The sequence below is a fragment of the Ascaphus truei genome, chromosome 13 (genome assembly GCF_040206685.1).
Source record: "Ascaphus truei isolate aAscTru1 chromosome 13, aAscTru1.hap1, whole genome shotgun sequence".
Lineage (NCBI taxonomy): Eukaryota > Metazoa > Chordata > Amphibia > Anura > Ascaphidae > Ascaphus > Ascaphus truei.
In genome coordinates, this window is record NC_134495.1 from 10878466 (window position 1) to 10903029 (window position 24564).

Genomic DNA, 24564 nt, shown 5'->3' on the forward strand with positions numbered 1-24564 from the left:
GAGTGAGAGAGACACAGACATTCGCTGCAGGGCTTTGCATGGTTCAGATATTGCTTCTCGATGATTTACTGTCCAGTCTGCCAGCAAAGCAGTTTATATGTCACAGAAATACAGATTCTGCACCCGGCCCACGGAGGGAGCCGTATGTGGCAGGTACAAGATGCCACATCCCTCTCACAGGACAAAAGAGGACAAGCGGCTGCAAAAAGTGGGACTCGCGCAGGTGGGAATTTTCCATTTATTGTAATAAACCAAAAATGCATTCTAAATTCATGTACAAAATCTGCCTGATCACAACACCAGCTAACCGTACGCGTGTGGGAACGATGGCACATGCGAGTCCCACCACACGGCGCTGTCACCGGGAACTGTTCATCGCTGCGGTCCTTCAACACGCGGGGAGGGTTTCGTTAACCGTGGCATTACAGGAACACCTCTCTCCTTGTTTCCGAACGGCGAGGCAATAAGGCATCAGATTCTCCGGCCACAGGCGCGCGGAGACAATCACCTTATATACAGTATATTTACAGCACAACAGCTTGGAGAAAGCGGATACACATTGGATGCCTTACAAACGTGGCTGCATCTTGACTTCAGTTCTGCAGGGAGCAGGAACACATGGTACTGCATTTATTTAAAAGTCCCAGCTGATAAAGACAGCAGGAAACGTCACACAACTCAATGAGATAATAAGAGGGAGGAGTAGGGGGGGGGGGGATATTCCCTACCCTCTAAATTGAATGAGCCCCCCTGGGGATTGGTCCGGATGTCACGGCTCTGCTGCGCGGGTCTTGGGGTCTTTACGCCGCGGAGAGGCAGGCCTGGCGGATGCTTTGTGCCCAGGTGTTGAGCAGCGCTGTGACCGAGTGCTTGTCAGGAAGCTGCAGGAGTTTGGAGGTCATGTAGCGGTACACGGACTGCAGGAAGGGGTTGGCCTCTGCAGAGGAGGGACACAGAGAGATGATCACCCCGGAGCCAGGATATAGAGGAGGGACACAGAGAGATGATCACCCCGGAGCCAGGATATAGAGGAGGGACACAGAGAGATGATCACCCCGGAGCCAGGATATAGAGGAGGGACACAGAGAGATGATCATCCCGGAGCCAGGATATAGAGGAGGGACACAGAGAGATGATCACCCCAGAGCCAGGATATAGAGGAGGGGCACAGAGAGATGATCATCCCGGAGCCAGGATACAGAAGAGGGACACAGAGAGATGATCACCCCGGAGCCAGGATATAGAGGAGGGACACAGAGAGATGATCATCCCGGAGCCAGGATACAGAGGAGGGACACAGAGAGATGATCATCCCGGAGCCAGGATACAGAGGAGGGACACAGAGAGATGATCATCCCGGAGCCAGGATATAGAGGAGGGATACGGAGAGATGATCATCCCGGAGCCAGGATATAGAGGAGGGACACGGAGAGATGATCATCCCGGAGCCAGGATACAGAGGAGGGACACAGAGAGATGATCATCCCGGAGCCAGGATATAGAGGAGGGACACAGAGAGATGATCATCCCGGAGCCAGGATATAGAGGCACACGGAGAGATGATCATCCCAGAGACAGGATATAGAGGAGGGGCACAGAGAGATGATCATCCCGGAGCCAGGATACAGAGGAGGGACACAGAGAGATGATCATCCCGGAGCCAGGATATAGAGGAGGGGCACAGAGAGATGATCATCCCGGAGCCAGGATACAGAGGAGGGACACAGAGAGATGATCATCCCGGAGCCAGGATATAGAGGCACACGGAGAGATGATCATCCCGGAGCCAGGATATAGAGGAGGGACAGAGAGAGATGATCATCCCGGAGCCAGGATATAGAGGAGGGACACAGAGAGATGATCATCCCGGAGCCGGGATATAGAGGAGGGACACAGAGAGATGATCACCCCGGAGCCAGGATATAGAGGCACACGGAGAGATGATCATCCCGGAGCCGGGATATAGAGGAGGGACACAGAGAGATGATCACCCCGGAGCCAGGATATAGAGGCACACGGAGAGATGATCATCCCGGAGCCGGGATATAGAGGAGGGACACAGAGAGATGATCACCCCGGAGCCAGGATATAGAGGAGGGACACAGAGAGATGATCATCCCGGAGCCAGGATACAGAGGAGGGACACAGAGAGATGATCACCCCGGAGCCAGGATATAGAGGGACACAGAGAGATGATCACCCCGGAGCCAGGATATAGAGGGACACAGAGAGATGATCACCCCAGAGCCAGGATATAGAGGCACACAGAGAGATGATCACCCCGGAGCCAGGATATAGAGGGACACAGAGAGATGATCACCCCAGAGCCAGGATATAGAGGAGGGACACAGAGAGATGATCACCCCAGAGCCAGGATATAGAGGAGGGACACAGAGAGATGATCACCCCGGAGCCAGGATACATACAGGAGAGGCTAGCTACATTTACATTTATTTACATTAGAGGCGTCTAAGAGGGGATATGATAACTAGATACAATTATATTCGGGGACAGTACAACAGACTCGGGGTCATCCCTTAAGGTTGGAGGAAAGGAGATTTCACCAGCAACAAAAGGAAAGGGTTCTTTACAGTAAGGGCAGTTACAGTGCGGGATTCATTACCCATGGAGACTGTGATGGCAGATATAATATAACTGTTAAAAAAAAAATGTGGACAGGAAAGGTATACAGGGATATACCTAATAAGTAAATATGGGAAGGATGTTGATCCAGGGATTAATCCGATTGCCAATATTGAGAGCCAGGAAGGAATTTATTTCCCCCTTAGGAGATATCATTAGATGGGGTGTCACTGGGGTTTTCTGTTTGCCTTCCTCTGGATCAATTCGGATATAGGATAAAAGTATCAGTCGTCTAAATTTAGCATGGGTTGAACTTGATGGATGTATGTACGTCTTTTTTCAACCTCATCTACTATGCAACTATAACCCCTGCCCTGCCAGAGGCACGTTGTAGGCTCCCTGGCAGTGTCGGGGTTACAGTTACCACACCTGTTGGTATGGGGGTGGAAGAGGTGTATGTTACCGTATTGCCGCGGATTGTCCAGCCACAGTGGGCTCTGCTCGGGGTAATCAGCCGGGATGCTCAGCTGCAGAGGAGGAACTGTCGGGAGGTTCTTATCATCTGGGAAACAAGGAATGGAACAGGTAAGCTGGGCCGGGCCCAGAGTAAGTAAGCCGGGCGCCTGAGAGACCACACCCAGGGAGGGGCTTAGGGGGGTTACCGCAGGGTACCAAAAACTTGTACTTAATAAGATTAACTGCACAGGACATCAGCGGATGTAGGAACAAGACAGGTCAGGCTGGTGTTGGGAACAAATGTCGCGCCTAAATACACAATCCTCCGTAAACCAAAGACAATCTGATCTCAATTGTCCCAGGATATTCTTGAAAGCAAGATGTTCATCTCAAAAAAGGTTTCCTTCATGGTGGGATACCTTCATTTCCAATAGATTGAGATAAAATGACAGACTGAGCAGTAAGATGGGGAATGTTCCGCGTCAGCCCCTGGGGTATTGTGGTCGTACATGTGAAGCAGTGGCTTATAACACAGCTTTGTGGGGGTCGGAGAGTTCACCAGAGATCCCCGCAAGGCTTCAGGTCACGTCCAGGTGGATCATTTACAATCCAAACCCTCTGGCCTGGGTGGGCTCACCTAATTTGCATATGAGGTGGACGGTGCCGGTGTTGCTGCAGTGAGAGGGGTCCAGGTTCACCAGGAATTTGGAATGCAGCTTTGCGACCTCCCCCTGCAGCACGTTCGGGACGCTCTGCCTCTCGTCCTCCTCAAATTTTCTCTTCCGCGGGACGATCATCTGAGCCCTGAGGGAGAAAACAAGGCTGGGGTCACGTGGCCTGTGCAGCATACTAAAGCAACAAGGCACCCGGTCACACTGCCCTGCGGAGGGGGATAGAGCAGGTTTCAGAGGCGTTAAGCAAACACTTCCCAGAGGCAGAGAGATCTCAAACAGCCTTGATAATACAGAGATGAACAGAGCAGCTACGCCGAGAGAAAGGCAGGACCTGTGCAGGCCACCATAGCTTTCAGTAACGGGTAATAGGTTTAGCTGTGGTTTCATGCTGGAGATTCCTGGAAATTAGGCTATACTAGCTTATTATAAAGCGGACATATGTATATCCCCCCCCCCCCCCACGTGAATTATATAAAATAAGACGTGATGCAGGCACCTCCAGCACTGCAGGGGTTACAGTTCCTGGGCTGCCCAAGTCCTGCAAAGCACATAATTGGCTAAAGCAGGGGTGCACAAAACTCCTGACCTGCGCCCCCCCCCTCCCCTGCCTGGCAGCTGCAGCATTCGTGCCCCTCCTCTCCAAGGACCCGGCGTCAAATGACGTCAGCATCATTTGACGTGCGTTGCCATGGCGACGCATCGCTGAAGAGCTGGTTTGAATCAGGTAAGGGAGTTAAAGAGGCCTCATGCCTCCCCCGGCATTTAATTTAAATGCCTCTGTAACCGCCACGCCCCCCATGAAATTCTTGCGCCCCCCAGTCTGCGCACCCCTGGGCTAAAGCGTCAGAGCTTTCTGATTGGTTGCAATTCTGGACATTAACGGCCAAGAATATGAAGCAGTAACAGCTCCCCTATAATAAAACAATGTAGCTCGTAATAGTTATAACTCCCTGGGCCTTACCTGCCCATTAATACCCCCGGCGGCACCTGCAGCTCCTGGCATTCATTGCCAGCTGATGCCCTGTTATTTGGGTAGAATTACCCAAGCAACACACAAAACTGGGGGAACGCTGCGGGACCGGACAGAGCGAGGATGCGGAGCAGACTCTTACGTGATGGGCTGGCCATGAATAGCCGTCATGGCTGGCACAAAGGTGCGGTACAGGGAGTGGTTGAACACCGGCGACCGGATGTTTGCCAGGACGGCGTCCAGCAGCGGCTGACACAGATATTGCTGCTTGGTGGATGGAACCGTTGGAGGGGGAGGGGTTGGCTGGAAAAAAGGGGGCGATATTATTACAGTGTTAACTGGTATTTAAAACAGCTCACGGGCACACTTCATGCAGCCACCTCTGGGGTGGAAAGTGCACAGCAGATGTCTGGTGCTCTGGTCCAGGGTGCAGGTGTCCACCAAACAGAACCCATACACCTCCCGACTCAGCACGTGGGACACCACTTGTGGCTGCTAAACCACGTTGCTGCCAGAGACGCAGGTGTTCTCAGTGAAGAGGTTTAACATCCCACTGTTCAGTAGTGTCCCCCCCTACCCGCCATGTGTCCAAGAGGATACGTCACCCTGCGGAGGTCCTTACCACGGCCATGTCGTTCTTCAGCTTCTCAAGCGCGATCTCACACTTCTGCAGTGTCTTCAGGGGGCACCTGTGAGGAGGAAGAGGAGAGCGTGATGGGGGAGGTGCATGGCAGGGGGGGGGGGGGGGAGAGGTGCCTTCTACACGAGGAAGCATCCCACTGGGGGCAGGGGGACACGTACCGCTTGGATGGATCAGTCAGAATATCCAGGAGACTCTTCATCTTACTCAGATCTTTCTTCCGGTCTTGAAACACAAAAAGGTCAAAGTCACACATGATACTACTCTCCTAAACACGTCTAAATTCCCTAATCTGGGGGGTTAACCTTTCCTGCCAGGGGGTTATAAGGAGGATTCACAGCCTGGACTTCATGGCAAACTCACTCAAAATGTTCAATACTTTTATACCTGCAGGGGTACGACCAATACAGTGCGTTCGTTATCACAACACACCCCAACACCCAGAAACACAACACACCCCGACAATGAACACTGCATCCCACACTATCTATTAACACAACACACACCCCGACCCTCAACACTGCATCACACACGACAACCATAGGTGCCCTCCCTGTCTGATGAGGTCCTCGGTGCTTGCCGGGAGGAGCGGAGACTCGCCTTCGTTTTTGTCGATCTTGTTGATCATCCGTCTCAGGGGTTCTATATATTTGGAAAGTTGTTTCAGCTTCTCCAGGTACTGCTGCTCCTCCGACTGGCTGGAGCTCGCTGGGCTCATGGCAGAGTTCGGGTTTCCTACACAGGGAGACAGGGAGCCCACAAGTGACAGGGAGCCCACAAGTGACAGGGAGCCCACAAGTGACAGGGAGCCCACAAGTGACAGGGAGCCCACAAGTGACAGGGAGCCCACAAGTGACAGGGAGCCCACATGTGACAGGGAGCCCACATGTGACAGGGAGCCCACATGTGACAGGGAGCCCACATGTGACAGGGAGCCCACATGTGACAGGGAGCCCACATGTGACAGGGAGCCCACATGTGACAGGGAGCCCACATGTGACAGGGAGCCCACATGTGACAGGGAGCCCACATGTGACAGGGAGCCCACATGTGACAGGGAGCCCACATGTGACAGGGAGCCCACATGTGACAGGGAGCCCACGAGAAGGTGTGCTGACGTGGGGTTCTGGATTACTTCCCTCTGATGGGGTCCTGCTGTCCTTACCTGGGGTATTAAGGGGTCCTGGCGAGGGGACGCTGAAGTTCTGCGGGGTGCGGGCAGCGGCCGGGCTCTGGGAGGGCTGAGGGGACGGGCTGGGAAGGAAGCCGCCCGGAGATGGGGCCGGACCGGAGCTGCAGAACAGAACAACAGGTCTCAGGATGCCGCACCTTACTCAAGTAGAGGCTCAGTGACGCGCCTCTCCACCCCCCTGGGGGCCTCGATGACGCGCCCCTCCCCCCCCGGGGGCCTCGATGACGTGCCCCTCCCTCCCCCAGGTCTCGATGACGTGCCCCCCCGGGGCCTCGATGACGCACCCCTTCCGTCCCCCCGGGCCTGGAGGGCAGTTGCTCACCTGACAGAGTTGGGCTGTGACATTGTCTGTGACGGCTGCGGGGAGGGCTGGGGCGGGGGCGGCATGGACTGCGGGGTCTGCACCTGCTGCACGGGCGACGGTGTCGACATTATAGTGATGTTGTTCTGCGTGACCTGAAACAAGACAATGCATCGGTAAAGGGCGGGCTGGGAGCGGCGAGGGTACCGGAGCGCCAGGCTGCAGGGAGAGGAGGAACCGCACACCATCCTGCAGCTGTACAAGCCGCGTTACTAAACGCTAAACAAGACCTGCGGAGAAGCGGTTAGGGAAAGTCGCACACGCGAGGAGGCATCGTTTTGCACGGCACCTGCACAAGAGAAAGTCACAGCAGCGCCGAGGTCCATCTGCACCAGAACACCGGATCCTGCTAAATGTCACACACAAGTTAGTGATCACACAAGGCTCCCCCTTATATCCTGGGGTTCTGCGCTTCCTGTCACTCCAATTTCAATAGCCAGACCCCGGCGTCCTGACCCGAACACCACCACATTCCTACAACCACAGCTTTTGCACATATTCCTGGGGAAGGGTCCTGTCCATTTTAAAGTGAGAGTTCAAATCTCTTACAGTAGTTCAGGAGCTGGAAAGGTGGAACGGGAGCAAAACCTACACGAGAAGCCGAGCATTTGGGAAGGTCAGAGAGGGCCCGGGCTGCAGGGAATCTGGCATACACCGAAAGTGTGTGTGAGCCGCGAGACCACGAAACGCGCCGGGCCTCGGGTATCAATAAATGAGCAGAATGCACACTGCGAGCGCTACATACAATGAATAAAATACAGCTAGTGGCAGGTAAAGAGATGGCAAACAAACAATGAACGGAGGGGGCACAGGAGGTCCGGCGGAGAATACGGGGGGGCAGTTTGCATGTAGTAGATCTGTACCTGCGACCCGTGAAGCTGCAGATGGGGGGGTGGGGTGGGGGGGAGGGGGGTTGACACCGTGCGCCACTTCTGGGGCAAGTCATTCATTGTCACGGTTATTTTATTTTTAACCCTTTAACTCTTTGCATTGCGCAGACATGGGCTACTACTGTAACATGTAACAATGATATCTTCCAAACTAAGAGGAGCTTTCCTGAAGGTGCAGTGTTATAAAGCAGCACAGAACCCTGGAGACGTGGGATGGGGGGACGGGGACGGACACGTTCTCAGGAAGTAACGAGGTCCCTTGGAACGGGCGAGGACCATCTGGTCACTATCACTCGCTGGGTTTGGTTGGTTATTGATTTGTGGAACTTCCACGGCAGATATCCCGGCAATATGGCACTGCGGAAGAAGCCCTACTGTCTACAATGTCAGCAGCACGTAACCACGCAAGATAATACTGACAGACCTGGCGTTTGTAACAGGGTCAGAGCAGCGGGTCTCGGCTGCACCTCTGGGGGTTTGGGGCTGGGGTTAGAACTTGTGGGAAACCAACAGACCCTGTTACAGCTCCCCCACGAGTCAGTCAATACCTGTGGCATTTGCTGTCCTCCCAAAAGGGCGGAGCTTGGAGGCGTGGCAGGCACAGTGGTGGTGAGCGGGAACCGTGGTCTTATTGGAATCCCACCTCGGGCCATAGCAGCGGTGATCATCTTTGGAGGACAGAGGGACAACAGACAAAAGTAAAACACGAAATGCAGTGCAAGGGGCGGTGGGGGGTGGAGGAGCGCATGCAGAGCCAGGGGGAGGGGGGCCCGGGAGAACCCTACACACTACGCCAGGAGGGGTGGGGAGGGGGAAGGTTACAGAAGAGAGGAGTGGGCAGCATACTAAGCGTCAAACACCTGCACTAATAGTGTTAAGACCACAGCAACACCCAAAGTAGAGAGCGACCCCACAGCGGCTCCCTGAGATAAGTTCTTCTACCCGTGTCCCTTCTGGCCATATCGACATTATTGCTGCAGGAGGAGTCCCTCGCTTGCTGCTCGGACAGGACAGGGGGTTACAGTCCAGCCGTGCGAGCAGCGCTGGAAGGGTTTCTGGAGCTCAGCACTTTATTCCGGAGCTGTGCACCATGTTTAGACATCACTCCCTCCAGCCTATGAACGGGATACGCGCTGAAAAACGCACGCTGCCCCTAACAAAAGTACATTTGGGGACAAACGCTCTATAAATTTAACCCACGGACACCTAGTCCCAGATCGTATTAACTCTTCAGTGCCAGGTAGGACAGGGTGCGTCAACTGCATTGCAGAGTGCTGTATTGGAGCCCCCAAACTGATAGATTAAGTCCCGGGGAGGAGGAACGGGTATCTCCGAACTTTAAAATCTCAGTGTTCCCACCTCCTGCATAATTAGATTGACCTCCCAAGAACGGCGCTGTACATACTGCCAGCGCCATACACAAATCCTACAGCATTACTACGGTCAGCTGCCCAGTCCTCTGTACACCTTCCAATAATGACAAACAGGGAATCCACAAGATCCGCTGGAGCAGAGTGACGCCTACCTGCGCTTTCTGCCTAAAAACCTCCCGATTAGAAGCACTCACTCTCTGAACAGTGAGCGCTTTCAGTAAAGCAGCACGCGGCCTGTCCCTGGCACGCCAGGGCAATGATCTGCAGGCTGCTCTCGCACTGAAAAGATTCATATAAGCCATTGTGATTATTGCGGTCATCCCTAGGGCTGGGTATAGCATTGGGGAGAGGGTCTGCTACGGGGTCAAAGGTGACGCCAGATGGGGTGTGAGGAGACACACACAGACAGACATTGGGCTTGTGACGTCATGCAGAGAGAAGCCGCACGGCAAATGGGGTGGACATCCGCGTTAACCTCTTCCATGCAACACTGCACAGCAATACATTGAACATGCAAAGTGATCGGTTGCAGGTCCCACTGGAAGATAAATGGTTAACTGGCTCATACATGCAATGAACACACCACAGGAAGCAAGCAGGGTAAAAGGTGGCACGTGGGGGCAAGAGAAAGGGGAGCTATGTCAGAGGGGCAAGTGGAGATCCGCTGAATGCAGCTATGGGTTTCTACAGCACGTGGTAAGGTCACAAGCCCCCGAAACCTGAAGCAAGAAGACTGCGCTGCGTGAATGTGCGGCACACGGAAACTCCTCTGGTACCAGGAGACTCGCAGGCAGGACGGGTATCTGCCTATTAAATATCTTCCATCTAGGATACGGATGGACAGGAAACTAATGAAGATGCCACAGGGAGCCATCAAACCACCAGGTCTCAGTCACAAGACAGAATACTGTATGTGAAATACCAAGAAGCAACGATCTCATCAGTACGGGGCTATGAAAAGGACTAAAAGTCATGATATAGCATAGTTTGTAAGGGGCGTGCAGGCTGACCCCGACCCACACCAGTGTTCTGGAAACTCGTTCTGATGCTGAACAGTCCTCACCTCCGACAGGGAAGAGGCACAGGAAGTAGAGTTCCACACGAGGCTTATATATCTGGGTAATAAAAGCACTCGCCCCCTCTCGTTTTAGCAATCTGCTCTGTTGTACGTTTCCGATCCAGTTTATCCGACACGTGAGACACTCCTCGGGATCCTTTACCCGGCAGGAGTACGGCCCGTGCCCCGCTCATATACACCAGGAGTCACCCTGCAGAACCCAACACAGCAAAAGGGCTCCGCAACCAGCCAGCAGGCATCTTACCCACCACACGGGAATCAGCGTTAAAGAAGCATTGCAGGGTACACAAATTGCGGTTCACAGGATGTGGAAGCAGTTTGACTTCTCTAGTAGAAATGATTTGAATCTTTCTATAGGGCTCCGTAATTGAGCACGAGATCTTACAAGGTGAAGGTTTAAACGGGACATCTGCAGAGAACCCGGCGACGCCATGTGACGTGCCACTTATGGATGGAATCTCTGCCCCAACTGTGGAGGGTAGCACACCCCTGTCCAGAATCGGAATATATATTTAATTCCTGTGACCGATCAGGTCTGGACACAATTTACGGCATAAACCTGCAATGCTGCAAACGGTTTTCATCGCCGTTAGAAACCCAACTCCATGCCCAGGAAGACCCCCATAACAGCTGCCCAAAGCACTTACCTGCCCCCCTGCAGCTGCCTGCTGCTGTTGGTGCTGCTGAGCCTGTTGTTGCGCCTGCTGCTGCGCTTGCTGCGCCTGCTGTTGCGCCTGTTGCTGCGCCTGCTGTTGAGCTTGCTGCTGCTGCGCCTGCTGCTGAGCCTGCTGCTGCTGCGCCTGCTGTTGAGCCTGCTGCTGCTGCGCCTGCTGTTGAGCCTGCTGTTGAGCCTGCTGCTGCTGCGCCTGCTGTTGAGCCTGCTGCTGCTGAGCTTGCTGTTGAGCCTGCTGCTGCGCCTGCTGCTGCTGAGCTCGCGCCTGCTGGACCTGCTGGAGGTAAATAAAAAGAGAAATTATTTTCACCAGCAGCTGATAAAAACACAGAAATAAAAAACGTACAGTTTGATGCATCCAGCTTCTTGTTGGTAATTTATCAAGGGAGTCACCCAATCATTGACATTAGCAGTCAACCCACAAAATTACTTCTTAGATCACGGGTGTGCAACTCCAGTCCTCAAAGACCAGATTTTCAGGCTGTGACGGTGAGGGGGTACCCATGCCATTAATAAAAAGGTATTTGGCCAGGCTGGGTGCCCCTGAGCCATATTGGGGAATTGTGATTGTCAGCTCTTCAACCCAATCATGGCATGTAACTGCATTTGTAATAAAGGTGTATGTGTGGGTTTTTACTGTTCCAGGAGTGTCAACCAGCGGAGATGTGCAGGGCGTGAGTTTCAGGGGTGATTTTATGGTAAAATGTTGTCAGGGTGTGTTTGGGCAGAAGGGATCCAGTGTTGAGGGTTACCCCGAAACATGTACTCAGGAATTCCCCCAGATTCCTGAGGACATGAGGAACACAGACCACTGGATAAAATCCTCCCTAGGAAGCAGTTTGCAGCTCACCGCCAAATCTCCCTGCTTCAGCACAGCCCAAGAACCCCAGACCAGGGGGGGGGGGGGGGGGTTCACTGTATCTCACGCCAGGTATAAGGTGACAAGAGTTATATGTTTTTAAGTTAAAGTGTATCATATGGCAAGGTTCCTTTGTATAAGTGGAAAAGAAAATTGTTTTAAAAGGTTTATATTGTTATTAAAGTAATGTTCAGAGGAAGTCATTCAGTATGGATAAAAATCCATTTGCATGGGAAACAGAGGGGCTATTCCGCCCTCTAAGCTTCAAAGGCAATCCAGGATATGGAGGTGTTAAACCCTTTGTTAGCAAGGAGGGGTAAAAGAAAGAGGAAAAAACTTCAATAAGCCATCTGGCCAGCTGTCACGCTGCCCAGCCTGAACGGCACCAGGTAAGAGGGACAGGGTCTCGTATACTAAGCGACCAAGGTGCAAAGTTTGCACATGCCTAGAGCAGAATAAGAAGCACCTCTGCCAGGTTTGCAAAGTATTGGCAATTCCGTGATAGTGGGAAGGAAATATTCCCACAGAGAAGATAGGCTGTACTAGTGAGGCATAGGAATCTTAACCCTATAAGAACCTGTGCAGCCCATCAGGAATGAGAGTCATCAAGCTGTACGAGTTTCATACCATCTAAGGATTCATGCAAGAAACATCTAAGTTTCAAAATTTTAACGTTTCATCACAACAGAAGCAGCTCCAGCGGAGTAAACAGCAGCGGAAAATTGCGCTGCTGACCGAGGACTGTTTCAGGCTCTTTTTGCGAGCAACTCCCGCTCCTGGGAAATTGCTCCTAGAGACTTTGTTTTGGCAACATTTCGTTTTGGGAACATTTTATTTCGTTTGACCCAGTTCCAGCAAGTGCATTTTTCGTTGTAATTGTAAATCAAGCTGTGTATGTTCATTCTGTAAATAAATCACAATTTATTTTATCTCTTGCTTTGCTCAAAGGATCCAGGTATTTTGGTGTTCTGGTCTACTGTGAAACTATCCCTGCTTCAGCACAAGTGGCTCAATCAACGACTGCTCCACCTGTGCTGAAGCTGGGATATCCTGAAACTCTGACCTGCTGGTTGGTGGTCCTTGAGGACTGGTAGTGGCAGGAGATTGTCAATTAATTTGACAAGCACCCCAGCCTCTCTCCCCCCCACGCACCCCATACCCTGTCTGGCACAAGTGTTACAATTCTGCAAAATACCTGCAGTATCTTCAGCTGCTGGTGCTGCTGCTGTGTGAGGGTGACAGACATAACTTGGGAGGGGATCTGCCCCTGGGTGACCATGGACTGTGCCTGGGACTGTGTGGGCAGCATCTGCTGCTGATTCTGTGCCACCTGCTGCTGCTGCATCTGCTGTAGCTGCATCACTTGCTGCGGAGGCGGCTGCTGCTGCTGTTGCATTTGTTGCTGCTGCTGCTGCTGCATGGGCTGCTGCGCTTGCATGACCTGGGCCTGCTGCTGCTGCTGCATCTGTTGGATCTGCGCCATTCTCTGGAGCTGCTGCTGCTGATGCAACTGCTGGAAGAAGAAAGACCTGTGAAATCACAAGGGATCCAGACCTCCCCCATCCCGGGGAACCAGAAATCGCGGGGACCCAGCCCCCAACCCCCCCATCGCGGGGACCCAGCCCCCAACCCCCCATCGCAGGGACCCAGCCCACACGCCCCATATCGTGGAGACAAAGGCTTCCCCCCCCCCATCGTGGTCACCCAGGCCCCCCCCCCCTATTTCGTGGGGAACCCAGGCCTCCTTCACCCCCCCCATTGCCGGGACCCAGACTCCCAAATCACACGCCGTGCTGCCCGATGAGAACAAAGTATAAGGATACATTGTGCTAATCACCATGAGCAGGTGAATGAAGAACCCTGGAAGTTGTGTTACCATCAATCCCATGTCCACAAAACCGCCAGTTTGAAGTGAACATATTAATTTGGGTCTAATGCTGATCGTTTTCAAAAGAGCAACGGAGGCAAGTGTGTCTGAAACAGGGTTTTCTGCTTAAAAAACCCCACTAAATAAGAAGTCAGGTTTACTGCCGTTTCACCCCCAAAAAGCTGTCCAGGTAAATATTAACCCTCCAAAACCAGAACATTAAGTCCGATCTAAAACATTCGCTGCCACCAGGGTCTACAATGCAGGAGTTACAGCTCCTCCTGGCGGCAGGGGGGTAACAGACAGGCTTCACACCCTCGCATCCCGGCGCTCACCTGCTGCTGGTTCTGTTGCTGCTGCATCTGCAGTTTCAGTATGTGTTGCTGCTGGGCGGCTGCCTGGAGCTGCTGCGCCTGCTGCTGTGCCTGCTGCGCCTGCTGCTGCTGCTGCTGTTGCGCCTGCTGTTGCTGCTGTTGAGCTGCAGCAACCGCTTGCACCTGGAACTGCTGCTGCAAGGCAGTCTGCTGCGCCACCTGGAACTGCTGCTGTTGGTGCTGCAGAGCAGCCTGCTGCTGCTGCTGAAACTGCTGCTGCTGCTGCTGCGCCATTTGCTGCAGCTGTAGCTGAGCTATGGGAGTCACAAGGCAGTGTGATAAGGAACACAGCACCTCAATAATCCCGCAGGGTGCAAAGCAGGAAGCAAAAGGGTTACATGCACAGTGCATATTTTCAACTTTAAATCTGAAGGCGTGTTATAGTACATGCAACGAAAAGTGTCATATTTGCAGACAGCTGGGGTATATAATTAAATAATAAGTAGCGGAATTACCCAGTGTTGCCGGGAGGGGGTCGGGGGGGGGGGATTTAAAGTTTCTAACTCTAGTTAGCTAAAACATGCTGAGCATTGCCAATCTAAAAACTACACTATTAATATAAAAACAAACTAACCCTAACTGTATCCTAAACATTTGCATCCTATCAAGTCAAGAATATAACTCAGACTGGCAAGAAAACTGCAGAAAGACTACACCAAAGCTGCAATTTCTAAATAAAAGCGCTTTATTCGCATCCTTTTGTTTTGCTCGCCCTGTTCACAGTGGAACGTAAGTACAAAGCGTTGGGGATTGAACTCAAATCAAGAAAACCGGAAGTATTGATCCGGTACTTTGCGGACCGATTATGTCTCCTCCAAATATAAACCTACATTCAAAATTAGAAGTTAATCAAACAATTCCCTGAGGAGCTAGAATGAAAAAAACAAAGTTTTCACGAACACGTGTTCGGGGGCAACCTGATTCTATGGGCCAAATATACCAAACCCTACGCCCTTCCTTCTGATCCTATTAGATAGCACGCCAAGTTTGGCGGCTCTAGGATTAAGCATGTGGTTTCGTATAGCCGGACAAACAAACTTTCTGAATTATAGTATAGAGCAGGGGTGAGCAAACTTTTCCCCGTGCGCACCCCTGCCCGCTCTCCTCGGCACCTTGTGCCATCCCCCCCTCTGCTCGACCCCGGCGTCAAATGATACGCTGGGTCATGTGACGTCACATCGCCATGGTAAGTTGGCATCATTTGACACCGGGTTACCATGACGACTTGTCGCGCACCCCCCCCCCCCCCCCCCGTTTGCGCACTGCTGGTATAGAGAACACTAAAATCTAAAAAAAAAAAAAAGGGGGGGGGGGGGGAATCCCAGACCCCATTGTATGGCTAATCAGACAGAGCGACATCCTGTCTGCAGGGCACGCTGGGAATCAAGGTGTGATCACGACAAATAATACTTCAGGAGGTTACCTGTGCCGAGTAGGAGGGGGCAGGGGTGTGACCAGGACAAAACGGTTTGCTTTCATACTTTGTGTCAGGAGTGGGAGGGAATAACAGGTTTGAACACAACAAACTACTACTACTTCTACTACTACTTCTACTACTACTACTTCTACTACTACTACTACTTCTACTACTACTTCTACTACTACTTCTACTACTACTACTTCTACTACTACTACTACTTCTACTACTACTACTACTACTTCTACTACTACTTCTACTACTACTTCTACTACTACTTCTACTACTACTACTGCTTCTGCAGTTTCCTGTGCAGGGAGGAATAGATGCTTGCAGTACTCACTGGGCTGGTTTCCTGCAGACACTCCGGTTATCCCGTGCGGTGCCATCCCGGAGGCGCCAGGCTGCGGCTGACCGGGCAAGCTCATCTGCTGTGCCATCTGTGCCATCCCACCCATGCCTCCCATCTGAGCCCCCGGAGGTCGGACCCCCATGCTCATCCCTTGCGCTCCAGCGGGTGCTGCCCCCGTCAAGTTCTGCAGGGCGTTCATGGAATCTGTTGGGGGAGAAGGCGGCGGTCAGAGACGGAGCCAGGTGCCACCGGAGACGCAAAAGAAAAAAACACCCTGAACCGCGCACAAGAAGAACACGTTCTTACCGCTGACGGAAGCCTGAGACTTCTTATTATCTGCAAAGCAAACGAGAGAGAATAAACCAGCTGAAGGAACAGAGCCAAAACCCTAGAAAGGTAAAGGTGTGATGAACCCAAGTGATCGCCGTCACTCGAGATCCCAGCTTCCTGAAGAGTAACTGAGCGAGTTTGAGGAAGTCGGAAAGTCACAGATGTGATTGTGTAATAGTAAACAATGCGGATCACCATGTTGAGCGCGTAGCTTGGTGGAAATCTCACTGCCTTTGAAGTGGTGATCTCTGTTTATTGCCTAGTATCAGCCAATCCTTGTGACCTTGGGTAAATCACTTCCCCGTGCCTCAGGCAGCAACAATTCGATTGTAAGCTCTTCGGGGAAGGCTCCTGTAAAATGCTATGTGCAGCCCCGTGTACACGGCCAGAGCTATCTATATCTCAAATATGTCATCAATCTTCTGTGTAAGCCCCGCTGAGATTAACCCCTTCAGTTAAAATACATGCAGTCTGGGGAGGGGGTACTCACGGATATCTCGGAAGTGAAGGATGAGACGAGCCACCAGAGAGAGGTATTCCTCCTGCAATGAGTAAGGGAGACCATCAGTCGGCCGGCAAAAGGACCCACCCCCCCCCTCCCTTCCTGTGGAAATCATCCCACGAGGAGTTAAAGAAACCCTTGTGCAGGGGGAGGGGGGGGAGCGAGCAGGGGAGGGTGGGAGGAGCGGGGAGGGAGAGGGTGAGGGGGGGAGCGGGAGAGCAGGGGGGGAGCGGGGTGGGGAGGGCGAGGAGGCGGAGGGAGCGAGGAGGATGGGGGAGACGAGTGTCAGGCGTGAGACACTTACACGGGTTTTGGCCTTCAGGAACACATGGCTCTCCATCTCCTTGCTGGACTTGTTGTGGGCAACGCTTGCTTTGCGCATTGCTTCATCGCTGGAAGACACAGGGATTGGGAGAAATTCATGTATTGGGCTTCTCATGGCAGGTTTTAGCTGGGCTTTGTTCCTGTTGTATGTTGTGTTTCCATCGGTGTAACAGCTACCTATGCGTGTGCCTCAGCACGGTGATGTGTGGGATAATGAGCAGACACCCAGTGGGGTTTTTTAATATACAGTCTAACTCCATTCCTCAAGGGCCACCAACAGGTCAGGTTTTCAGGATATCCCTGCTTCAGCACAGGTGACTCAGTCTAAGGCTGAGCCTCTGATTGAGCCACCTGTGGTTAAACAAGGACTGATTGAGCCACCTGTGCTGAAGCAGGGATATCCTGAAACCCTGACCTGCTGGTGGCCCTTGAGGACCAGAATTGCCCGCCCCCTCGTCTAAGAACATGAACAAAACCATCTCAACCGTTCACTGTAATGACACAGAGAAGCGACAACTCGCCCCCTTCCCTGCACACAAAGCTGCTGCACAGACATTTAAGAAACGTCCGTATGATGAAGCAGTTCACAGGCCGCGTCCTGGAGAGGTGGCATTGCTGTGTGTGACTGAGCTGCCTCACTGCAGGGAAACGCGGGTGTGCAGGGTAAATAACGCGGGGTTTCTGAGGCAGGTTAAACACTACGCTTTACAGATAGTGTCGGGGGGGGGGGTTCCCCTTTATTCCATGGCACCTTTTATTGTATCCATGCAGTCCAGGAGTTATCACCAACTTGTGACGTATCTACAATTCCCCCAGAAATCTCACTCAAAGACGCTCTGCGCTGCTCAGAGTTACAGAGAACCCGCTCTCCCTAATAGAACAGCACCAGGAGTCTCAGCTTGCACTTTATCACATTATTAACCACACAACAGCACTGATTCCAACACAACTGTGACACATTATATATATTTTTTAATCTGTACGAAGAAGGTGGCGAGTAGATGGCTAGCTCTGCGGGGCAGGGATCCCTTTTCCTACTGTACGCTTCTAGGTTTGTTGCTCCGGAATAAAACAAATCGCACCCTGGAAAGGATGCATTACTGCGGCAGCACACACGTCTCAAACTGGTTAGACCTGCATTCCTTAGACACTGAGGTCATCAAATAGGTGGAGTTACAATGCTCGTTTCATGTTCCTTGTAGCAATAAAGTAATGCATATAAACAGCTGCACTTCTGAACTGTAACTGAGCACGGGCCGGCCAACTACTCGTGCAGAAACTGAGCATGCACCACTATGTAATCTGTGCCTGTATACACTAGTGGCCTCTCGTAGCACGGCTCGGCTCTGCCAGACGTGTCTGCTCTCGTTGCTCTTTAATACACAATAACAATGAACAGGAAAGTGGTTGTTTTTCTCTATTGTCTTAGGAGGGGATTAAGGGGTGAGCCACAGGGGTCAACAGAAGTGGATCTGTTTGAGTCTCCATTCCTGACAGCAGACAGGTGGTAGTTGGTCCTTATTGTATGCTAGAACAGGGGCGGCAAACTCCAGTCCTCAAGTGCCACCAATAGGTCAGGTTTTCAGGATAGCCTTGCTTCAGCACAGGTGGCTCAATCAGTTGAGCCACCTGTGCTGAAGCAGGGATATCCTTAAAACCTGACCTGGTGGTTGCCCTTGAGGACTGGAGTTGGCCGCCCCTGTGCTAGATAATAAAATACAGTATCCCCAAAAAGCTGTAGGTGGGGAGTGTGTGTGAAAGTGCTCACGATGACACGTTGGAAATCATCTTCCATCACATTACTCTACACTGATGGGGCAGAGAAAAGACCATGCGCACAACTTAACAAGACTTCGGAAGACCATGTCGCACCTGATTTCTCCGACCTCCTTGAACTTTATCTCTACGTTTTTTTATATACTGACTGTCTGGAAAGTGCGAGTGAAGAAAAAAGACAGCAGCATTCAGCAGTTAGTGCTGGCTATGTTATACTTCATTTAAAGAGATAAAAGAGACAGGTCAGTGTAGCTGAGCTTCACGGGGCTCCTAGCTGAGGGATTTTAGGCAAACCACTACTAAAACCACGAGATCCCACCTCCCCTGCAGACAATTCAAGATAAGATCCTAAAGCTAAAAGGAAATTACTTCATGTACAATCAAGTGTTGAATAAAGACAACTCAAACCAACCAGAATTGAGAACGGAGCTCACACCGACAGCTCCACTTTTACTTAATGAAACCCTATGCGAGTGAATGTGACATCCCTTCAGTGCCGAGAAATGTGCAACCTGCCAGTGGACTTACAGTACATAAACTGGCCCTCATTCATTAGATCTGCTCACCGAGTTTGCAGTAAATATTATCTATAGTTGTCAAGGGCCAGGATTGAGCCAAGATGCCAGGCACAGCGACAGTGAGCTGTGTGACAGTTTCCCCTACACAGGTAGACTTCATGAAATGACCAGGCACCCAGCACTACTCATTATTAGGATGATGCCAGGTGCCAAAACCAGAAGCTTCCTAGAGGTCTTCTGAGTCCCATTAGCGACATGGTCAGATTGATTACACTGACAGCAAGCAGCTTGCCTCAGTTCTGTGTCACACTATGTCAGTTATGTTATCTTTTCACACGCTGCATCTTGCAAACCTCACATTTTATTTCACACATTCTCTAACTGAAGATCTTATTGTGGGCATCTTTCTTACACTCTCCTGAGGATCCTCATGACACGACCCAGGATCAGTATAACATTAGATATATGTATATATAAAGATATAGATATTTTAGTGAAAGATGGGAACTCCACCGGATTGAAAAATAATGGTGCTCTTTAATTTAGTATGCAAAACCAACATACTGTTTACTACTAGGAGGGATCTCTTATACGCCGTTTATCTGCTTTTCCCCTGTCACTTTTGTCATGCACTTGTTCAGACTGTGAGTGCATACAGCTATCTTTTGATCACAGCCAATTCGTTATACATTCTTGGCTGGGATTGAGCTCTGCTAGACACAGTACAGCATCTTATGCTATCAATGATTCCAATATACTGAACACTTCCAATTCAGTAAACTAATGCATACTATTTGAGGATTCGTGTGGGGTGTCCAAGCGGACATTTTAACCCACTTTTGCACTTGTTTTTATTATATGTGTACTTAAATAAAATGTTGTGATAATTTTGGCATAACCGTGTGCTCCCTATGGAATTCTTTTCTTTTTTGCATTTATATATCTATGTCCCAGGAGCACCCCCGGCTAACAGTAATTAATGTTTACATGCCGGTTTAGTTGGGGTACCTTCACTTCTTCACGGTGTGTATGAGATACCCTTTTCACTATACAGTGTGTGTGTGTGTGTGTGTGTGTGTGTGTATGTGTATATATATATATATATATATATATATATATATATATATAGTGATGGAGACCTGGTATCTTCCTGGTTGAAGCTGTCACCGCGGTGACAACCAATATACAATTCACTGACCCTTCATGACATTTCTTACAGAGAAGCAAAGTCCTGATGTCCCTTCCAGGCCATAGTGCCAATAATAAGCTGGCAGGGGACCCACCCCAGAGGCGGCTGCACGCAATGGGTGTGGGGAACAGCAGCAGGTCCTGACCCAGGGGAAGAGAGGAGGGGTCACTGACCTCTTAAGTGGACGCTTTGATTATAAACGCGCGGGATCTAAGGGAGACCCGCTCCCTGCCCGAGCCACATTCCACAGCGCGTGGCCGCGTGAGGCGCTCTCCCCCGGGCCGCGCGGGAGGCGAGGCCGCGGCCCACGCACCGATCCCCGCGGCCCTCCTCACCCCCACCCACGGGTTACCGCACTTACATTTGGCTGACCAGCTTCTGGCGGAAGGCCGCGCTCCGCCAGTCACTGTCCTGCCCCGTCACGTCCATCTTCGCCCGACCGCGGCCCTGCTGCCTCCAACACACAGCCCCGCCGGAAGTGACGCGCCGACGGACGCGCAGCCTCACGGGAAATGTAGTTGTTAAACATCACATATGCTGGTGATGGGACCAATGTGACAGTTGATCTAATAATATAATTTATATGATTAATATATTATAATATATAATGTGTATATATAATTGAATACACTATAATTTACAGTATATATCCACTATAATGTTATATATATATATATATATATATATATATATATATATATATATATATATATATATATATATATATATATATATATATATATATATATATATATAGTTTTTGTGTTAAAGGCATAGAGAGATATAATCTAGTCAATTATTACAGTGTGTGTGGGGAGAGTGTGTGTGTGGGGGGGGGAGAGTGTGTGTGTGGGGGGGGGAGAGTGTGTGTGTGGGGGGGGGGAGAGTGTGTGTGTGGGGGGGGGGGAGAGTGTGTGTGTGTGGGGGGGAGAGTGTGTGTGGGGGGGGGGGAGAGTGTGTGTGTGGGGGGGGGAGAGTGTGTGTGTGGGGGGGGAGAGTGTGTGGGTGGGGGGGGAGAGTGTGTGGGTGGGGGGGGGGAGAGTGTGTGGGTGGGGGGGGGGAGAGTGTGTGTGGGGGGGGGGAGAGTGTGTGTGTGGGGGGGGGGGAGAGTGTGTGTGTGGGGGGGGGAGAGTGTGTGGGGGGGGGAGAGTGTGTGGGGGGGGGAGAGTGTGTGTGTGGGGGGGGAGAGTGTGTGTGTGTGTGGGGGGGGAGAGTGTGTGTGTGTGTGGGGGGGGAGAGTGTGTGTGTGTGGGGGGGGAGAGTGTGTGTGTGGGGGGGGAGAGTGTGTGTGTGGGGGGGGGAGAGTGTGTGTGTGGGGGGGGGGAGAGTGTGTGTGGGGGGGGGAGAGTGTGTGTGGGGGGGGGGAGAGTGTGTGTGGGGGGGGGAGAGTGTGTGTGGGGGGGGAGTGTGTGTGGGGGGGGGGGGAGAGTGTGTGGGGGGGGGAGAGTGTGTGTGGGGGGGGGAAGAGTGTGTGTGTGTGGGGGGGTGTGTGTGTGTGGGGGGGGGGGGCGAGAAGAGAGAGAGTGGTGGGCGAGCAGAGAGGGAGAGGTGGGGTGGTGGGCGAGCAGAGAGGGAGAGGTGGGGTGGTGGGCGAGCAGAGAGGGAGAGGTGGGGTGGTGGGCGAGCAGAGAGGGAGAGGTGGGGTGGTGGGCGAGCAGAGAGGGAGAGGTGGGGTGGTGGGCGAGCAGAGAGGGAGAGGTGGGGTGGTGGGCGAGCAGAGAGGGAGAGGTGGGGTGGTGGGCGAGCAGAGAGGGAGAGGTGGGGTGGGGGGGCGAGCAGAGAGGGAGGGGTGGGGGGGCGAGCAGAGAGGGAGGGGTGGGGGGGGCGAGCAGAGAGGGAGGGGTGGGGGGGCGAGCAGAGAGGGAGGGGTGGGGGGGCGAGCAGAGAGGGAGGGGTGGGGGGGCGAGCAGAGAGGGAGGGGTGGGGGGGCGAGCAGAGAGGGAGGGGTGGGGGGGCGAGCAGAGAGGGAGGGGTGGGGGGGCGAGCAGAGAGGGAGGGGTGGGGGGGGCGAGCAGAGAGGGAGGGGTGGGGGGGCGAGCAGAGAGGGAGGGGTGGGGGGGCGAGCAGAGAGGGAGGGGTGGGGTGGCGAGCAGAGAGGGAGGGGTGGGGTGGGGGGGCGAGCAGAGAGGGAGGGGTGGGGTGGGGGGGCGAGCAGAGAGGGAGGGGGTGGGGTGGGGGGGCGAGCAGAGAGGGAGGGGTGGGGTGGGGGGGCGAGCAGAGAGGGAGGGGTGGGGTGGGGGGGCGAGCAGAGAGGGAGGGGTGGGGTGGGGGGGCGAGCAGAGAGGGAGGGGTGGGGTGGGGGGGCGAGCAGAGAGGGAGGGGTGGGGTGGGGGGGCGAGCAGAGAGGGAGGGGTGGGGTGGGGGGGCGAGCAGAGAGGGAGGGGTGGGGTGGGGGGGCGAGCAGAGAGGGAGGGGTGGGGTGGGGGGGCGAGCAGAGAGGGGAGGGGTGGGGTGGGGGGGCGAGCAGAGAGGGAGGGGTGGGGTGGGGGGGCGAGCAGAGAGGGAGGGGTGGGGTGGGGGGGCGAGCAGAGAGGGAGGGGTGGGGTGGGGGGGGCGAGCAGAGAGGGAGGGGTGGGGTGGGGGGGCGAGCAGAGAGGGAGGGGTGGGGTGGGGGGCGAGCAGAGAGGGAGGGGTGGGGTGGGGGGCGAGCAGAGAGGGAGGGGTGGGGTGGGGGGCGAGCAGAGAGGGAGGGGTGGGGTGGGGGGCGAGCAGAGAGGGAGAGGTGGGGTGGGGGGCGAGCAAAGAGGGAGAGGTGGGGTGGGGGGCGAGAAGAGAGGGAGAGGTGGGGGGGGGGAAGAGGGAGAGGTGGGGGGGGGGGGGAAGAGGGAGAGGTGGGGGGGGGGAAGAGGGAGAGGTGGGGGGGGGGAAGAGGGAGAGGTGGGGGGGGGGAAGAGGGAGAGGTGGGGGGGGGGAAGAGGGAGAGGTGGGGGGGGGGAAGAGGGAGAGGTGGGGGGGGGGAAGAGGGAGAGGTGGGGGGGGGAAGAGGGAGAGGTGGGGGGGGGAAGAGGGAGAGGTGGGGGGGGGGAAGAGGGAGAGGTGGGGGGGGGAGGGAAGAGGGAGAGGTGGGGGGGGGGGAAGAGGGAGAGGTGGGGGGGGGGGAAGAGGGAGAGGTGGGGGGGGGGAAGAGGGAGAGGTGGGGGGGGGGAAGAGGGAGAGGTGGGGGGGGGGGAAGAGGGAGAGGTGGGGGGGGGGAAGAGGGAGAGGTGGGGGGGGGAAGAGGGAGAGGTGGGGGGGGGGAAGAGGGAGAGGTGGGGGGGGGAAGAGGGAGAGGTGGGGTGGAGGGCGAGCAGAGAGGGAGGGGTGGGGTGGGGGGCGAGCAGAGAGGGAGGGGTGGGGTGGGGGGGCGAGCAGAGAGGGAGAGGTGGGGTGGGGGGCGAGCAAAGAGGGAGAGGTGGGGTGGGGGGCGAGAAGAGAGGGAGAGGTGGGGGGGGGGGAAGAGGGAGAGGTGGGGGGGGGGAAGAGGGAGAGGTGGGGGGGGGGGGAAGAGGGAGAGGTGGGGGGGGGGGAAGAGGGAGAGGTGGGGGGGGGGGGAAGAGGGAGAGGTGGGGGGGGGGGGAAGAGGGAGAGGTGGGGGGGGGGGAAGAGGGAGAGGTGGGGGGGGGGGGGAAGAGGGAGAGGTGGGGGGGGGGGGAAGAGGGAGAGGTGGGGGGGGGGGAAGAGGGAGAGGTGGGGGGGGGGGGGGGGGGGGAGAGGTGGGGGGGGGGGGGGGGAGAGGTGGGGGGGGGGGAAGAGGGAGAGGTGGGGGGGGGGGGGGAAGAGGGAGAGGTGGGGGGGGGGAAGAGGGAGAGGTGGGGGGGGGGGAAGAGGGAGAGGTGGGGGGGGGGAAGAGGGAGAGGTGGGGGGGGGGGGGGAAGAGGGGAGAGGTGGGGGGGGGGGGGGAAGAGGGAGAGGTGGGGGGGGGGGAAGAGGGAGAGGTGGGGGGGGGGGAAGAGGGAGAGGTGGGGGGGGGGGGGAAGAGGGAGAGGTGGGGGGGGGGGGAAGAGGGAGAGGTGGGGGGGGGGGGAAGAGGGAGAGGTGGGGGGGGGGGGAAGAGGGAGAGGTGGGGGGGGGGAAGAGGGAGAGGTGGGGGGGGGGAAGAGGGAGAGGTGGGGGGGGGGGAAGAGGGAGAGGTGGGGGGGGGGAAGAGGGAGAGGTGGGGGGGGGGAAGAGGGAGAGGTGGGGGGGGG

At 54.3% G+C, this 24564-nt stretch overlaps 1 protein-coding gene across 4 annotated transcripts in view; it reads right to left on the bottom strand.

The window, feature by feature from the left end:
* Positions 1-220: 220 nt before the first annotated feature.
* MED15 (mediator complex subunit 15) overlaps positions 221-24564 on the bottom strand; it is a 31144-nt gene continuing 6800 nt past the window's right edge. Inside the window, exons 2-19 of one of the 4 annotated variants that reach the window (XM_075568461.1) lie at positions 20760-20964; positions 16896-16983; positions 16580-16631; positions 16066-16095; positions 15751-15963; positions 13952-14244; positions 12945-13259; positions 10865-11167; positions 8315-8434; positions 6838-6971; positions 6489-6616; positions 5924-6058; positions 5485-5548; positions 5306-5372; positions 4826-4986; positions 3677-3843; positions 3047-3145; positions 221-937 (exon numbers count right to left, since the gene is read on the bottom strand). In XM_075568461.1, coding sequence (XP_075424576.1) covers positions 801-937; positions 3047-3145; positions 3677-3843; positions 4826-4986; positions 5306-5372; positions 5485-5548; positions 5924-6058; positions 6489-6616; positions 6838-6971; positions 8315-8434; positions 10865-11167; positions 12945-13259; positions 13952-14244; positions 15751-15963; positions 16066-16095; positions 16580-16631; positions 16896-16983; positions 20760-20827 — 2574 coding nt within the window. In that variant the 5' untranslated portion in view covers positions 20828-20964 and the 3' untranslated portion in view covers positions 221-800. Of the gene's footprint in view, positions 938-3046; positions 3146-3676; positions 3844-4825; positions 4987-5305; positions 5373-5484; positions 5549-5923; positions 6059-6488; positions 6617-6837; positions 6972-8314; positions 8435-10864; positions 11168-12944; positions 13263-13951; positions 14245-15750; positions 15964-16065; positions 16096-16579; positions 16632-16895; positions 16984-20759; positions 20965-24564 lie in introns of all 4 variants that reach the window. The other 3 variants (XM_075568460.1, XM_075568459.1, XM_075568462.1) reach the window with 3 other exon arrangements.